The following is a 16,008-nucleotide window of genomic DNA, read 5'->3' as shown; positions in this document are numbered from 1 at the left end:
CAGATGTTGTGTCAGTAGTGCCATTTTAGGCACCCGGTTCTTGTGTCCATTCATTCGTTTGTAGAGTTATGGCCCATTGACCATTATTAAAAATTGTATTTATAATATTTGAGTTTTACTTTAGCTGTCCAAAAGTATTTGCCTACAGTCAACCAAGATTCAGGACTGTCACATGTGCAGGTGCATCATGGTTGCGCTGTTCTATTCAGTCATGTAATTTGCTACCAAAACAGTCCATTAATAATTATGGTATGGGGCCAATCTGAATGCATGGACCATTTCATTTTCATAATTGTAGAGGCTAAGGTTTAATACCGTATATTATTACTTGGTTTGAATGCTTCAGTAATACAAATGTATGTATGCCATCTTTATTGTCAATTATTTGCAGACAACTAATTTAAATTTATTGTCTTAACTTTTAAGATTTGTTACTGATGCAGCAATGTTCTTCAGAAGTTACATTACAAAATTCTATTTATCATGCCTTAGGAGACAACCTTTTGAATTGCATTAGTTGACTGATTATTGTATATATTACAGTATTGAAGATGGTGACACTCCAGATTTGATATGTCACAAGATCGGACTCTGCTACACGGAGAAAGGAAGGCAATGCAATCTCTTTCCCATGAAGAAAAATGTACTTATATTGTTTTGTTAATTTATTTTCTATTACGCACCTCTTCAATGAAGAAGGGGAATTATTATTGTATTGCTCGTGTCAGTTGGTTGGCCTGTTGATCAGTAGACAGTTTGGTTTCCGATCAATAACTAGAGAATGATTTGGCCTGTATGATGGTCAAACTTCATATGATACAGCCATCTAACCTCATGGCAAAATATTCTTTGGTCAGTAGCTACCCTCTATTGCTTTTTGGGACATAAGGTCAAAGGTTAACCCTTACCTGCTAAATTTCTATAATGAACTTGTCCATCTTTCAGTTAGGACAGTACCAGCTGAAAGTGGTGCTTACCAAATGATACTGACAGAATGGTGAACAGTGCAGATCATGATCAGACTGCACAGATGTGCAGGCTGATCATGATCTACACTGGTTGCCAGGCAGAATCAGCCGTGTCCAGCATGATAAGGGTTAAGGTAACAGCCAGCCTGAAACTGCAAATTTAACACCAAATTACCTTTGACAGGCCATCATTGGGTAAGTATATGTTTTACAAACAGCTCTTATTAAGATAAGCTCAAATACACATCTATAGTTTATATAAATTGAATAAAAATGAACTAATCATACTATAGTGCAAAGAAGGACATAAACTTCACTAGATTCAAGGGCGTAACTACCGTTATGCACAATACGCATGTGCATATAATTTTTTGTCACAGTACCACCCTAAAAAGCAGCCAGACTGCACCGTACCCCCACCAACAAGAGGGGGTCACCCCTTCTCACACCCACCCTCTTTCCCATGCATGTAATTCATATCAAACTGGGTACGTCCTTGCTAGAATGATGACCACATATGCTTTATTTTTGCATAATTTGTTGTACACCTCTGTAAAAAAGCATTTGACAATAAATCTTTAACTAAAATATTCAAGATAACTTTATTAACCACTCACTTTCATCTAGGATCATCTTTCTTTACACACACGTAGGTTTTTATGCCCCCGGCATCTACTGATGCGGGAGGCATATAGTGATTGCCCTGTCCGTTCTTTCGTCCGTACGAGGTTAACCAAATGGGACCATTTCGTCTAGCATTAATACCTCTTACTAGAATGACTTGATACTAATGCAGATGTAACCTGTGACCATTCCTCATCTTCAGACATCACCTGACCTCAGTTTGACCTTGACCTTGACCTCGTTTTGGACTTAAGTTGCTTTGTATGGGCCATCTCTTGGTTAACCAAATGGGACCGTTTCGTCTAGTATCAATACCCCTTACTAGAATGACTTGATACTAATGCAGATGTAACCTGTGACCATTCCTCATCTTCAAACATCACCTGACCTCAGTTTGACCTTGACCTTGACCTCGTTTTGGACTTAGGTTGCTTTGTATGGGCCATCTCTTGGTTAACCAAATGGGACCATTTCATCTAGCATCAATACCCCTTACTAGAATGACTTGATACTAATGCAGATGTAACCTGTGACCATTCCTCATCTTCAAACATCACCTGACCTCAGTTTGACCTTGACCTCATTTTGGACTTAGGTTGCTTTGTATCGACAAGGATGCCACCGGGTGCATCAAGCGTTTATTGAACGCAGCTTCTTGTTTTATTTTGTTTTGTTCAAGATTAAGAGAAAAAAGTCAAAGTAAGATCAGTGCAAAAGCATTTACGTATTTGTCTAGATACATATTTCTTAGTATATCTGTATTACTTTATATTATACATGTGTAGATAAATTGACTGCTTACTTTACAGCAAAGACTGTACCATTATACAGAAGATCCAAGACTGGTGAAGAAAGCTAAACGTCTTGACATGGTAGGTTGAAAAGATTATGTAACTTAAGCATTTATATCTTAAGAAAGACAATAGCAAGGAAAGTATAAATTTAGAATCATAATCTGTTAAAATAGTCTGTGGTTAGGTTTTGGGCTGTTCTGAATCTGAATTGAATATAACCTACTTAGTATAAGAGAAGTCTTTCAAACATGGCTAAAAAGGTTGGAAAGCATGTATGTCATTATAACCTTATTACCAGCATCACGAGCATGTATATTTCAGCCTCGTATAGGAGCAGGGATATGTGATTTACCAGGAATCAAAGAGATATGTGACTGGATCAATCTGTAAGTACAAGAGAAGTCTTTTCCTTTGAGTTTTCTTGATTTAGGCAGGACTCAGCTTTTAAGTTTTGATGAATTTAGTGTTGGACTTTTTTAATATATCTAAGAAAACCCTGACCTAAGTAATCAGAATTTTATTATATCAGAAAAGTAGAAAAAACATTACATATGTATGTTGTATTAAAACAATTAAAAGTAAATAAAATGTTTAGGTTTCTTTTAAAATGGACTGTTTTTGCAACCCACATGGGAGATAACTGGAATTAACTTGTTCCAGGCAGAATTAGCTGGATTTAGCAGCTGATTGGCAGGGCTTCAGAAATTTGTTGGTTTTGGATCGAATTTTGACTTTTCAGACCAATTTGTGAAGTGAAAAAATGTTTGGTAAAAATGGTCAAAAAGTATAAATTTCAGTCTGAAATCTCAATACACAATCACCTGCCAAGCAGGAAATTGTCGGTCGCACCCTCAAATAATCAATAAACTTGTCAAATGGCCAGATTGTCACTTTGGTAATCGGTCCGTAATTAGCAAATGACATTACAGTGCTTGCGTGGCACATCCTTTAATGTTTGCAGGCAGCCGACTGCAGTGTATTAGACATTTTTGATTAAATCCAAATGCTTTTGACTGGGACCCATTAGCCGATGGCTCAGTGATTGGATAATCGTTATATCAGGGATCCGGACAAAATCCCCTGCGGACAAAACCCCCTTCGCTTATTTTTGCATAGGCGGACAAAACCCCCTTCATGTTTTTTTACAAGGAGGACAAAACCCCCTTCGATGAATTTTACAAGAAGGACAAAACCCCCTTCACATTTTTTACAAGGAGGACAAAACCCCCTTTGCTTTTTATAAGGATTCAAATTTAGGGAAAACATCATAATACACTTTAAGATTTATCATTTTATTTATAGAAAAAGATGTCTTGAAGATATATTATAATATGGATAATTGATGTACTTAATCTATTATATACAATTATTACAGTTTGTTCCATAATGACTTTGAGATTAATCAGACTATACATAATTATACAATTATTATAGTTTGTAGAAAAAAAGTGTGAAATATCTCTTAATTAATTGACATGTTAATTTGTTAATTGTATGTTTTTTCTCACTGAACTGTTCATTAAAGTAAATTGTTAAATAACTCTCAGATAGTTTGATTAATTAAATATTATTATTTAATTTGCCCTTTTCATTCTAGGATGAAGGGGTTTTTGTCCTCCCTGTAAAAACCGTGAAGGGGGTTTTGTCCTCCTTGAAAAAAGTGCGAAGGGGGTTTTGTCCTCCTTGTAAAAAACATGAAGGGTGTTTTGTCCGCCTATGCAAAAATGAGCAAAGGGGGTTTTGTCCGCAGGGGATTTTGTCCTACACTCGTTATATCATATTGTATAAATTCTATAAGGCCATTCCTCCCACAGTCAGTCATAAATTTTGCTATATTATAATGCTACATGAGCTTAGCTTGTATATATATATGAAACTATCTTCCTATAACATTTGTTAACCTTTGTGAACTTTTTGTAGATTTTAGAATATCAAACTGTGAAATATCAACGTATCAATGTGAAATGTAACTTTTTATACAATTTTGTTGCTATCCCTAGTTGTATATGTTTTTTGTGTTTTTGCTTTTCAGTATATTTTCTGACCATGAACCAGCCATTGACTTGGATGGGGATAAGCACAGTCCATATGAGGTAATCATACATTTTTACACATTTACAGTAGATTGTACCCTCTATGATATCTTCCTGTATGCATTATTTTATGTTGTATACATTATTTGACAGGCTTATATTGACCAGGGCAAAACAATGTTTTAGCATTTCAGTATTGCTTGGAACCAGTATTGCCTGGAACCAGAAAGGCCTTTTGTCTAATGTTTGTTGTGCTACAAAATGTCAGAGCCAACAGTAGATATATTTCCTGAAATTACTTGTCTGATTGTGAAATATAATTATTTTCACAACAAGCTAGTATGACTATCCTGGAATCTGTTTCAGGGCCATAATAAAACAAAAAATTTAACCCTTACACTGCTTTTCTATAATGAACTTGTCCATCTTTCAATTTGGACAGTACCATTAACTGTTAAAAGGCGTGTTTTCCAAAAAGATACTGACTGAATGGCGAACAGTACAGATCATGATCAGACTGCACTGATGTGCAGGCTGATGATGATCTGCACTGGTTGCAAAGAAAGAATCAATCATGTTCAGCATGATAAGGGTTAAAGTTATATATCTGTAGATACAAATTTATTTTTGCATGAATTTGTACATCTGAACTGAAAGTTTGATGGACAGTGAAACATTATTAAAACTTACATTTTATAAAATTAGCTGATCACCATTATTTTACTTAAATTATTTTGAAAATTGTTTGCTAAATCCAAATGAAACACTGTGCTTAATCCGGATGAAACAAAATTAATTTAACCTGTGAGAATAATACACAGCATGATTTGACATCTTTATTGTTTTAATGAATTTCAGACTTTGAGAGGTTATTCATGGCGAGGGAAGGATTGTGATGATGAAAGACGAAGTACACATCCAGGAGCCAGGTCAGGTTTTATCTTCAGACTTTACATGCTTCTGCTCATCCGGATCTTTGCTTGAAACATAGTATTGCTTAAATATTAGCCTACTAAATCTCTAAAATGGACTGGTCCTTCATTCAATTTGGGCAGTACCATTTATTATTCGAAGGGTGTTCAATGAAAATTTACTGACAGAATAGCAAACAGTGCAGACCATGATCAGCCTACACTTATAATTTACAAGTAAAGTACTTTTTTACTTTAAAAAAATCTGGAGGCATGTGGCTTTTAAATTAATAATTTATTTTTTTCTGTGTTGACAGACCTATAGACGGTGATAGAGAAGTTGATTCCAACTGTAATGGTATAAAGGTAAGTTATATAGACAAACTCATCTTGGAATATGACAGTAAATAAATATATAGCCAAGATCACAGTAATTTTATATTGAACTATGCTTGAGCAAAAAAAATAATCTTGTGTCAGTTCATGACCTTACATTCTTTGTAAACTTTATTAAGTGCTTTTGTATGTTGCACTTCAAAGTCCTGTGTTAATGGTTAGAAATGCCATTCAGTTGTTTAATTTTGTTTGCATAAATTATTGTGGTTTAGTAAAATGAATTCTATTTACAGATTGGTTTTTAATTTTGTGGACTTAAAAGTTCTATAAGGCTTTAAATCTTATGTTAAAAACTGATGAAACAATTGTCAAAAATAAATGTTATGCATAATTACATGGTGTAGGCAGTGTAACTAAAAATACAGACTTCAAGTAGGAACTATCTATTTTAGATATATGTGTAGCTAACTGCATCAAAGTATGTAGCCTGAAAAAATACTTTAGATAGCATTTTCGGAAAAAAGTTATTTGAGCTGAAAAAAATGATCCCGAGTAAAATATTTGGAAAAAATATGACAACTCCGCTATGACTTTACTATAGGCTTAGGTGGCTATTGACCTAGTACCCCATGCAAACTAGGCCAAAATTAAAAATTTGTTTGTTTGCTGTCTCCCTACCTACCAGCTTAAAATGCAGCGCTCCAAAAGTTTTTATTTGACAATACTGTTTTTTTTAAGTTTCGATATGACAAGTGCCGCATATATTTCAAGTACCGGGTAAGCAAAATAATATTAAGTAAGAAAATTTAAATTATACTATTTAATTTCATCCTTTTATATGACATATACAGATTTGTCTTAATTTAGTTATTTTTACAGAAGAAATATTCTGTAAGAAACGATCATATATCTGCTGGTACAAGTATAATCCCCACACCAAAAAAAAAAATAAAGTAGGGTCGGGAGACAGCAAACAAAGACTTTTTTAAATGTGGCCCATTGCACATTTTATCTCTACACAGGGAAAAAGCATGCATAATTATGCATAATTGCCACAAGGATTAACAATCTGAATAGAAAACTGTGTAAAGATCAAATAAGTTAATGCCCTGGGGAAAGTGTGACATTTTCTGTGGTGAAATTTGTCAACAAACAGACGGATTATTTTGAAAAAGTCAAACCCACAGAATTTCACAAGGTAAAATATATGTTGAAAAGACTACTGCTGGAAAGAGAACAATCTCTACTATCCATATATATGCGTCAAAGTATGGGAAAAACATCTAGAAATATGAGAAAATCAAAGAAATCAATTTCAGGACTGTTCGATGCATGACTGTCTTATAATGCATAGCATTTAACATAGATACTGTGAAATCATTTTTATTTGCGTAGGACGAATTTTTGCGTATTTTGCGCTAGGACCGAAGCGCGAATTAAAGACCATGCTATTATTATTTTTAACTTTATTTTTCATTTCTAAAATAGAAAATGCGCGAATTAAAGCCCGCGCGAAACAGTCCTTTTTCACATTTGCGCGAAATTTCATGCCAGCGAATTTAAATAATTTCACAGTACATTACTTTTCCATTGCACTGGTATAACATGGACAGGATTAGGATTAACATACGGTGTCTACTAAACAATGTCACTATATAAACAGATTGTTTCCCTTGTGTAAAGAGGGCTTAGTGTAAGTATCTACATGGTCAGAAAAGCACTACTTTCATTACTGCACAAGATCTCACAGAGTTAGAGCCATAAAGGGAGATAATGAATAACAATAAATTCAGTAGAACTTTCTTCTATGTTAATCAGTATTCAGCTATTTACATATATTAGAAGAAAAAAATATTGAATGAATTTAACAGATATTGATGGCAGCCACATTATAAACAAAGGCATTATGACCCTTTAACAAACTCCCACATCCACAAAACTTAATTATTTCTGTTTGACAATGTATTTGATCTATGTTAAACTAAAGGCTACTATTTTTAACTACTGTGCGAACAAGTAAAATTCCCATTCATTTTATGTTCAAAAGTTGAAATCCATGAATTCACATCCCCACGAAATTGCCGTTTTGACCAAAACCACAAATTTCATGCCCACGAAATTAAATGATTTCACAGTACTTTTTGTCCTATAGTTTTATTTATTGATTATTGTTAACAGAAGAATAGAGATTCATGCAGATTTTGTTCTCTGTTGTACCAGTATATTGTAGTAATGTTTTATTGTTTCATGATATAGGGACACACTCCAGCTTCCAATGTACCGTATGAGAATATGTTCTGTGCACAGTCTCAGCCTCGAGGTATTGCTGTGTTAGGGGACTCCATCAGTGCACACTTCCATCTTCCGAGAGAGTGGTTCAATTCTACAGAACTCTCAGTGGTAAGTGCACACTTCCATCTTCCTAGAGAGTGGTTCAGTTCTACAGAACTCTCAGTGGTTAGTGCACACTTCCATCTTCCTAGAGAGTGGTTCAGTTCTACAGAACTCTCAGTGGTTATTGCACACTTCCACCTTCCTAGAGAGTGGTACATTTCTACAGAACTCTCGGTGGTAAGTGCACACTTCCATCTTCCTAGAGAGTGGTTCAATTCTACAGAGCTCTCAGTGGTAAGTGCACACTTCCATCTTCCTAGAAAGTGGTTCAATTCTACAGAATTCTCAGTGGTAAGTGCACACTTCCATCTTCCTAGAGAGTGGTACAGTTCTACAGAACTCTCAGTGGTAAGTGCACACTTCCATCTTCCTAGAGAGTGGTTCAATTCTACAGAACTCTCAGTGGTAAGTGCTCACTTCCATCTTCCTAGAGAGTGGTACAGTTCTACAGAACTCTCAGTGGTTAGTGCACACTTCCATCTTCCTAGAAAGTGGTTCAGTTCTACAGAACTCTCAGTTGTTAGTGCACACTTCCATCTTCCTAGAGAGTGGTTCAGTTCTACAGAACTCTCAGTTGTTAGTGCACACTTACATCTTCCTAGAGAGTGGTTCAATCTACAGAACTCTCAGTGGTAAGCAAACTGGTAGTGGGATGGGGTGGAATTTGACATTGTAAAGGCTTAAATAGTGAGAGGGTAAGGGGTCACTTAGTCCATTGCCAGTGGATAGTTTAATTCTACAGAACTCTCTCTCGTATGGAACAAAAGGGGCTGAGTGAATGAGAAGGAAAGTGATTAACTGAATCAGAGAGGAGGTGGATGTAAGGAGAGGCAGAAAGAGTTAAGGGAGTTTGAAAAAGTCTTCACATTGCTTGTTTCCACCTTTATGAATAATGTTTAACTCCACAGAACTGCCAGGATAGGACACTGACTGAGTGAGTGGGAATGTATATTTGGGTAAAGAACAAGAGTAGGGAACTTTACTAGACATGTATGGTCAGGTAAGGAATAGTATAAAATACTAACTGTGAGGGTATAAATATATGGTCAGGTAAGGAATAGTATATAAATATTGCATTTCTGAGAGGGTGATATGAAAAATGTTCACCGCGAGATATATGAATATTGACCGAGGCACTAGCCGAGGTCTATATTCATATTTCGAGGGGTGAACATTTTTCATATCACCCTCTCAGGAATGCAATATTTATTTTATTATACCGAAAGCTTATAAGGGTCAAAGCATTTACTGCAAAATCAACATAATAATTTATTTAACATTAAAAAGTAATTACTAACCAAATAATGAAGACAGAATTAAGGAGTCTTTACTTGTTAGCACACATAATTTGTGGCGACTTTGCTGTAATAAGACTTTTTTTGATAGATTTAGTCGAGACGTTTACGTATCGCTGACCCCTATATTTATTCTAATATTTCAACATTGCGTCAAACAGTAGCAATCGAAAAACGGCGATAACATGTTTTTTTCTAAATGAAACATATAAGTGTGAGTACTCATTTTCTTAGTTAGATCATTTCCAAACTTATTGTTGTAGTTTCGATTCAATATTTGATGAAAATTCGAAATATTTTGCACGTAGCATAAAAAAGAAAATCAATGCGAAAGTATCAATCTCTCAACGGGTGATATGAAAGAATAATATCACATGCGCAGAAAAACAAAATAACGTTGTTGCGCATGTGATATGAAATTATGGATCATATCACCTGCGCAGAAATTGAAAATAACGATTTTGCGCATGTGATATAAAATCACTGGGGAATATGATATATTATTCAAGTTAAACTAATGGGAAATTTGCATTGGACATTTATGTGAGGTATAATAATATAAAATACTAACTGTGAGGGTAATGTGTGGTCAGGTAAGGAACATGATGGGGGAACTTTACAGAGTGAGAGGGTCATGTAAGATCAGGTAAGGAACAGGATAGGGTACAGACTGATTGAAAGGGGGATGAATGGTCAGATAATGCACAGAATAGGAAATTGATTAAGAGTGGGATGTATGGTCAGATAAGGAACAGGATAGGAATTGACTGAATGAGAAGGGGACACATGGTCAGGTAAGGGACATGATAGATAATTGACTGAGTGGGGGATGCATGATCAGGTAAGGAACAGGATAGGGAACAGATTTATTAAGAAGGGGATGCATGATCAGGTAAGGAACAGGATAGGGAACAGGTTGATTAAGTAGGGGATGTATGGTCAGGTAAGGAACAGGACAGGGAATTGAATGGATAAAAAGGGGATGCAAGATCAGGTAAGGAACAGGATAAGGAACTTTACTGAGTGAGAGATGGTCAGGTAAGGGACATGATAGATAATTGACTGAGTGGGGGATGCATGATCAGGTAAGGAACAGGATAGGGAACAGATTTATTAAGAAGGGGATGCATGATCAGGTAAGGAACAAGATAGGGAACAGGTTAATTAAGTAGGGGATGTATGGTCAGGTAAGGAACAGGACAGGGAATTGAATGGATAAAAAGAGAATGCATGATCAGGTAAGGAACAGGATAGGGAACAGGTTTATTAAGAAGGGGGTGCATGATCATGTAAGGAACAGGATAGGGAAAAGGTTGATTAAGAAGGGGATGTATGGTCAGGTAAGGAATAGGACAGGGAATTGAATGGATGAGAAGGGGATGCAAGATTAGGTAAGGAACAGAATAAGGAATTTTACTGAATGAGAGAGTGATGTACAGTCAGGTAAGGAACAGGATGGGAAACTGACTAAGTGAGAGGAGTTTGTATGATCAGGTTGGAATCAAGATAATGAACTAAGTGAGATAGGATGTAGGATCATGTAAGGAACAGGATAAGCAAAAGACTGAGTTAGAGAAGAATACAGGTTCATATTTGCACAGCACATTTTTATTTTGTGAGAGAACAGTCCAATTGAAAATTACTGCTTCATGTCAGGAAAGTATTTTATGCTGTTACACTTTCAGTAATGCTATCTTAATTTTTCATAAAGTTACCTAGTACATGGAGTTTATTGTAACAGACAAATACAGTGCTCTCCTTTGCATTATTATTTTAGGTAAAAGTTTCATGTGCATATACAGTAAAGAAGTTTATAATTAACATTTCAGGCAAATTTTGAACCTCTGCCATTTATCGGTGAAAATGAATTAGACTGGCCAGAATTGTCCTACGGAACAGGTAAAATATTGTTGTTGTTTTTTTTCTTTCAGAAGCCCAATACTTGCAAGTACAGTGGTACTGGAAGACAGCATATTGAACTATGAAAATAAAGTTAATTAAGATAGTTATGCACATGTGGATCAAAACTTTTTTACAATAGAATAGAATAGATTAGAATTAGAATTAGAATTAGAATAGAATAGAAGAATTTGATTAAACCCTAATTTTCCATAATTTCAACATGTACTTAGAAATTTTGGAAAATAAAAAACATAGACATTATTTGGAATTATTAAATGCATAAAATGTTTTAACATAATATTTCATCTTTAATAAGATAATAACATTGTCATTTTAATAAATTTTCTCACAGGTTGCCGTTAATTTATAAAATGATTTTCATGTCCATTTACCAAGTCCAGGCACTCGCCAGCTAAGGTCAATAGGGAGAGTGCAGATCTACGGATTTTAGGGTCGTGAGCTAGATCGATTCTCATCGGTGCTTATGTTCTGGTGACGATTTGATTAAAAGACATGTCTGACATCATTCATCCTCCACCTCTGACTGTGGGGAAGTTGGCAGTTACTTGCAGAGAACATGTTTGCAGCATGCCCATTCACGCACTGCAGTACGTGAATCACGCAGAAAATATAAAATGCACGCATAAAAGTCACTTGTTCGGGGTACATGCACGCAGAGATTCGGAACTCTTACGTTCAGCTGCTAAATCCCTGTTTATTTCATCGCTCACTTGCCGATTGTTTGGTACAGTCTAAAACGCAGATCCGGTCCGGGGACATGATAATTTCGTTTCCACCACCAAATTCCCGGCGTAATTGTCAGCTGCATATAGGGGATTGGCTGAGTGTTTTAGTCAGACGTCACATGGGTCCTGTGCAAAAGTTCAAATTTAGAACTTTAAGCATTTTAGCTTAAAAATTATGAACTAAGCAAAATGTTAATTAACAGTATTTTCTTAGATATTTAACTGCAATTTTGATACACATTTCATATCTGTAATAATTTTGGGCATTTATTATTGATTGCCGATTTATACCAGTCTTCAAATGAGACTATATTATGTGGAACGAATCGTGTTCCATTCATGGAATCAGGAAATACATGAACCTTGCTGAATACTCATTTATATTTAGTATAATTTAGGGATGGGCCCTTTGGTTCAGAATTTCTTATCTTAACTTTGGAAATCATTTTAAATTTTCTAAAATTGTCTTGTCTGTTATACCACACCCAGGAGAGTTCTGCATGAAAAAAAACCATGTATACACATATTTCAATAGTTAAATAGAAAAACTTCAGATCTGCCATGTAGAGTAACCCCAAGTTTTGGACTGTACCCCTATTTTGCAAAGGCAGGGGGTATATGTACCCTTAACTTTAAGAATGAGTGAGCATGCTGGTTTGTACTGGTACAGAACCCAGGTACATCGGTTAGGTTAACTGCCCATCGATACATAACTGAAATACTGTTGAATAATGGTGTTGGTATTAACCTCCTCTACGTTACCCAGAGAAATGGCACTATACCATAACTGCCGCTGAATGCTATGTAAAAGTCAAGTACAGTTATTCAAGAGTATGCAGATTTTCTATATATTGGTTCTTAATATTTCAGACTTTTCAGACTTATGAATGCTATGGAAGAGTTCAAAAAAGTGATTCTTGGCCATACAGATTCTCTATACATGGGTGATTAATATTTCAGGATTTATGAATGCAACAGAAGAATTGAGTAAAGTGATTCATGGCCATACAGATTCCCTGTACCTGCGTCTGTGGCAGAGAAACAGATGTAACTTTAGGGATTACCAGAACATTGCTGTAAATGGTAACTGTTGATTCCTTTCTTCTTTGTCTATATTTTTCTTGTCTTCACCAGCTGTGTGATCCATCTATTCCATATCAAGGTTTTTGCGGGACTTATCCCTAACTATAAAACAATGTCATTCATTTTCTCATTCTAAGGAACCCAAATGCTGGTAATTGGAAGTTTTTAAATTTTGAAAAATCTTATTATAATAGTTTTTTATCTCATAAAAAGATATTTTTCATTGTAAATGTCAACCAATTTGGACACAGTTTTTTATTTCACATTTTAGCTTTATTTGTTGATAGGTTGTTTTTTATATGCCCGAAGGGACATATATTATGACCCCTGTGACGATCTGTCCGTTAGCAATTACATGTCTGCTCTGTAACTCTTGAACCCTTTGAAGGATTTCAAAGAAACTTGACGTAAATGTTAACCACGTCAAGATGGCATGCAAAGCCCATGTTTTGGATGGCTTGCTTCAAGGTCAAGCTTACACTTAGGGGTCAAAGGTATTACGACTTTGTTTTGTGTCTGCTCTGTAACTCTTGAGCTGCTTGAAGAATTTTAGAGAAACTTTGCACAAATGTTGACCACATCTAGTTGACGTGCAGAGCACATGTTTCGGATGGTTCGCTTCAAGGTCAAGGTCACACTTAGGGGTCAAAGCAATTTTGCGTCCGCTCTGTAACTCTTGAACCCCTTGAAGGATTTTGAAGAAACTTGACACAAATGTTAACCACATAGAGACGACATGCAGAGCTAATGTTTGGGATGGCTCGCTTCTAGGTCAAGGTCACACTTAGGGGTCAAAGGTCATATCACTTAAACTTTGTTTCGTGTCAGCTCTGTAACAACTGAACTGCTTGAAGGACTTTTATAGAAACTTGGCATAAATGTTAACCACATCCACACAATGTGGAGAGTGCATGTTTTGGAGGCTCACTTCAAGTTCAAGGTCATGCCTTCGGGCGTACATTGCTCCACATTGCGGTGCTCTTGTTAGATATTTAAGTTAACTACGAATATTTTCATGTAAAAGTTTTGTTTAATTTAGAAAATGAACATTTTTAAAAGTATTCATTCGTCCAAAATTTACTTGAGGAATAATACATTTTTGGCCATATAAAAATGACACTTTTAAGGACATTTAAAAGTTCCCACTGCCAACTCACTGAAATTGAAATTTTATGTATAGTTTACAAATGTTATATAATAATGCCAAATTCATAAAAGCTTGATACGGAATCGATCAATCAAACAGTTGTAAATGAATCTTTATGAAGATAACTAATTGTTTGTAATTAATTTCACATTTAGTATTTTACCAAAATTGTAGAATTTCACCTTCTTTAACAAGTTGTGCTTTAGATAGATATTTAATTGTTATATATTCACATTTTTCATAGTTTTAAGTTGTTATTTTAATCAGGGGCAAGAGCTAGTTCAATGGTTGATACTATTGAAAAAAGGTATATGCTCACATAGAATGTTAACCTTTACCCTGCTAAATTTCTAAAATAGACCGGTCCATCATTCAGTTTTGGCAGTACCACTTCTTATTTAAAATGGTATTCACTAAATATTTATGTCTCCCACCACACGGTGGTGTGGGAGACATATTGATTTACTCCAGTCTGTGTGTCCTTGTGTCTGTCTGTCACAAAGCTTGTCCGCACTCTTAAGTCTAACATTTCTCATCTGATTTTCACCAAACTTAAACAAAATGTGTTTGACCATAAGACCTCGGCCAAGTTCGATAACTAGTCAAATCGGTTCAGGCATCTTGGAGTTATGGCCCTTGAATTACCAAAAATCTGGCTTTTTACTCTTGTCCGCACTCTAAGTCAAAGATTTCTCATCCGATCTTCACCAAACTTGAACAAAATGTGTTTGACCATGAGACCTCAGCCAAGTTCGATAACTAGCCAAATCGGTCCAGGCATTTTGGAATTACGGCCCTTGAATTACCGAAAAATCAGCCTTTTTACTCTTGTCAGCACTCTAAGTTGAACATTTCTCATCTGATCTTCACCAAACTTGAACAAAATGTGTTGGACCATAAGACCTCAGACAAGTTCGATAATGAGCCAAATCGGCCCAGGCATTTTGGAGTTCTGGCCCTTGAATCGTAGTGAGTAAACAGTATATAAAGACTGACTTGCTATTTAGATGATAAGGCAGTTGTGGGAGACATTCGCTTTTCTCAAAAGCAGCTCTAGTTACTGACTGAAAAGTGAACAGTGCAGACCATGATCAGCCTGCATGGACGTGCAGTCTGATCTTGGTCTGCACTAGTCGCTGTGGCAGAATCACTTGCTGCCAGCAGGCTAAAGGTTAATAACCGCTATATATTGACCACACCAGTGTAACAGTTGTATTACATTATGCCTTTCCAATACCAATTTGAGACCCTTCTGTTACAGAAATTATTTACTGAAATTAAATTACTTGTGAAAAATGCTTATTATGCATTCTTGATTAATGTAGTTACCCAACACAAGGAGTTATGGGTGAATCACATAGCAAATGAAATTTATGATGTAATATCGCAGGATATGCCTCAGATGTGGGATCTTGTTTGCTTGTAAAAGATAAATTTGTCTTGCTTGGGTGAAATAATGAATGTACATGCTACTTAGTTACATTTAGTTAAACAGGCTATATGTAGTGCCTCTTCAACAATGCTGACATTAGCTTGAAAATAGTTTGTTATCTAGTTCACTTGCTATGCTCTAATTGAAGACCTTAAAGGCCCATATCATTTCTCGCTGCCTTGTCTTAAGTAAGGAGGCCCACTGACATATGGTACCTGAGAACTGCTAGGTGAAATATCTAACAACAGCTGCATGAATGATCTAACAAATGCTGTATGAAATACTTAACAAAGGCTGTATGAAATATCTAACAATTGCTATGTGAAATATCTAACAATTGCTG

General features: G+C 35.6%; 1 protein-coding gene across 2 annotated transcripts in view; it reads left to right on the top strand.

The window, feature by feature from the left end:
- Window positions 1-16,008, top strand: part of LOC123549627 (acyloxyacyl hydrolase-like) — a 32,084-nt gene that overhangs the window by 3,968 nt on the left and 12,108 nt on the right. For both annotated transcript variants that reach the window (XM_045337855.2, XM_045337856.2), the window contains exons 3-12: window positions 544-643; window positions 2,402-2,464; window positions 2,708-2,772; window positions 4,419-4,479; window positions 5,278-5,348; window positions 5,648-5,696; window positions 7,923-8,066; window positions 11,185-11,254; window positions 12,964-13,086; window positions 14,501-14,540. In XM_045337855.2, the coding sequence (XP_045193790.2) occupies window positions 544-643; window positions 2,402-2,464; window positions 2,708-2,772; window positions 4,419-4,479; window positions 5,278-5,348; window positions 5,648-5,696; window positions 7,923-8,066; window positions 11,185-11,254; window positions 12,964-13,086; window positions 14,501-14,540 (786 nt within the window). The remainder of the gene's footprint in view (window positions 1-543; window positions 644-2,401; window positions 2,465-2,707; window positions 2,773-4,418; window positions 4,480-5,277; window positions 5,349-5,647; window positions 5,697-7,922; window positions 8,067-11,184; window positions 11,255-12,963; window positions 13,087-14,500; window positions 14,541-16,008) is intronic.

This window comes from Mercenaria mercenaria, chromosome 6 (genome assembly GCF_021730395.1).
Source record: "Mercenaria mercenaria strain notata chromosome 6, MADL_Memer_1, whole genome shotgun sequence".
NCBI lineage: Eukaryota > Metazoa > Mollusca > Bivalvia > Venerida > Veneridae > Mercenaria > Mercenaria mercenaria.
The sequence above is the reverse complement of the archived record's forward strand: the minus strand, read 5'-3'. Positions and strand labels throughout refer to the sequence as shown.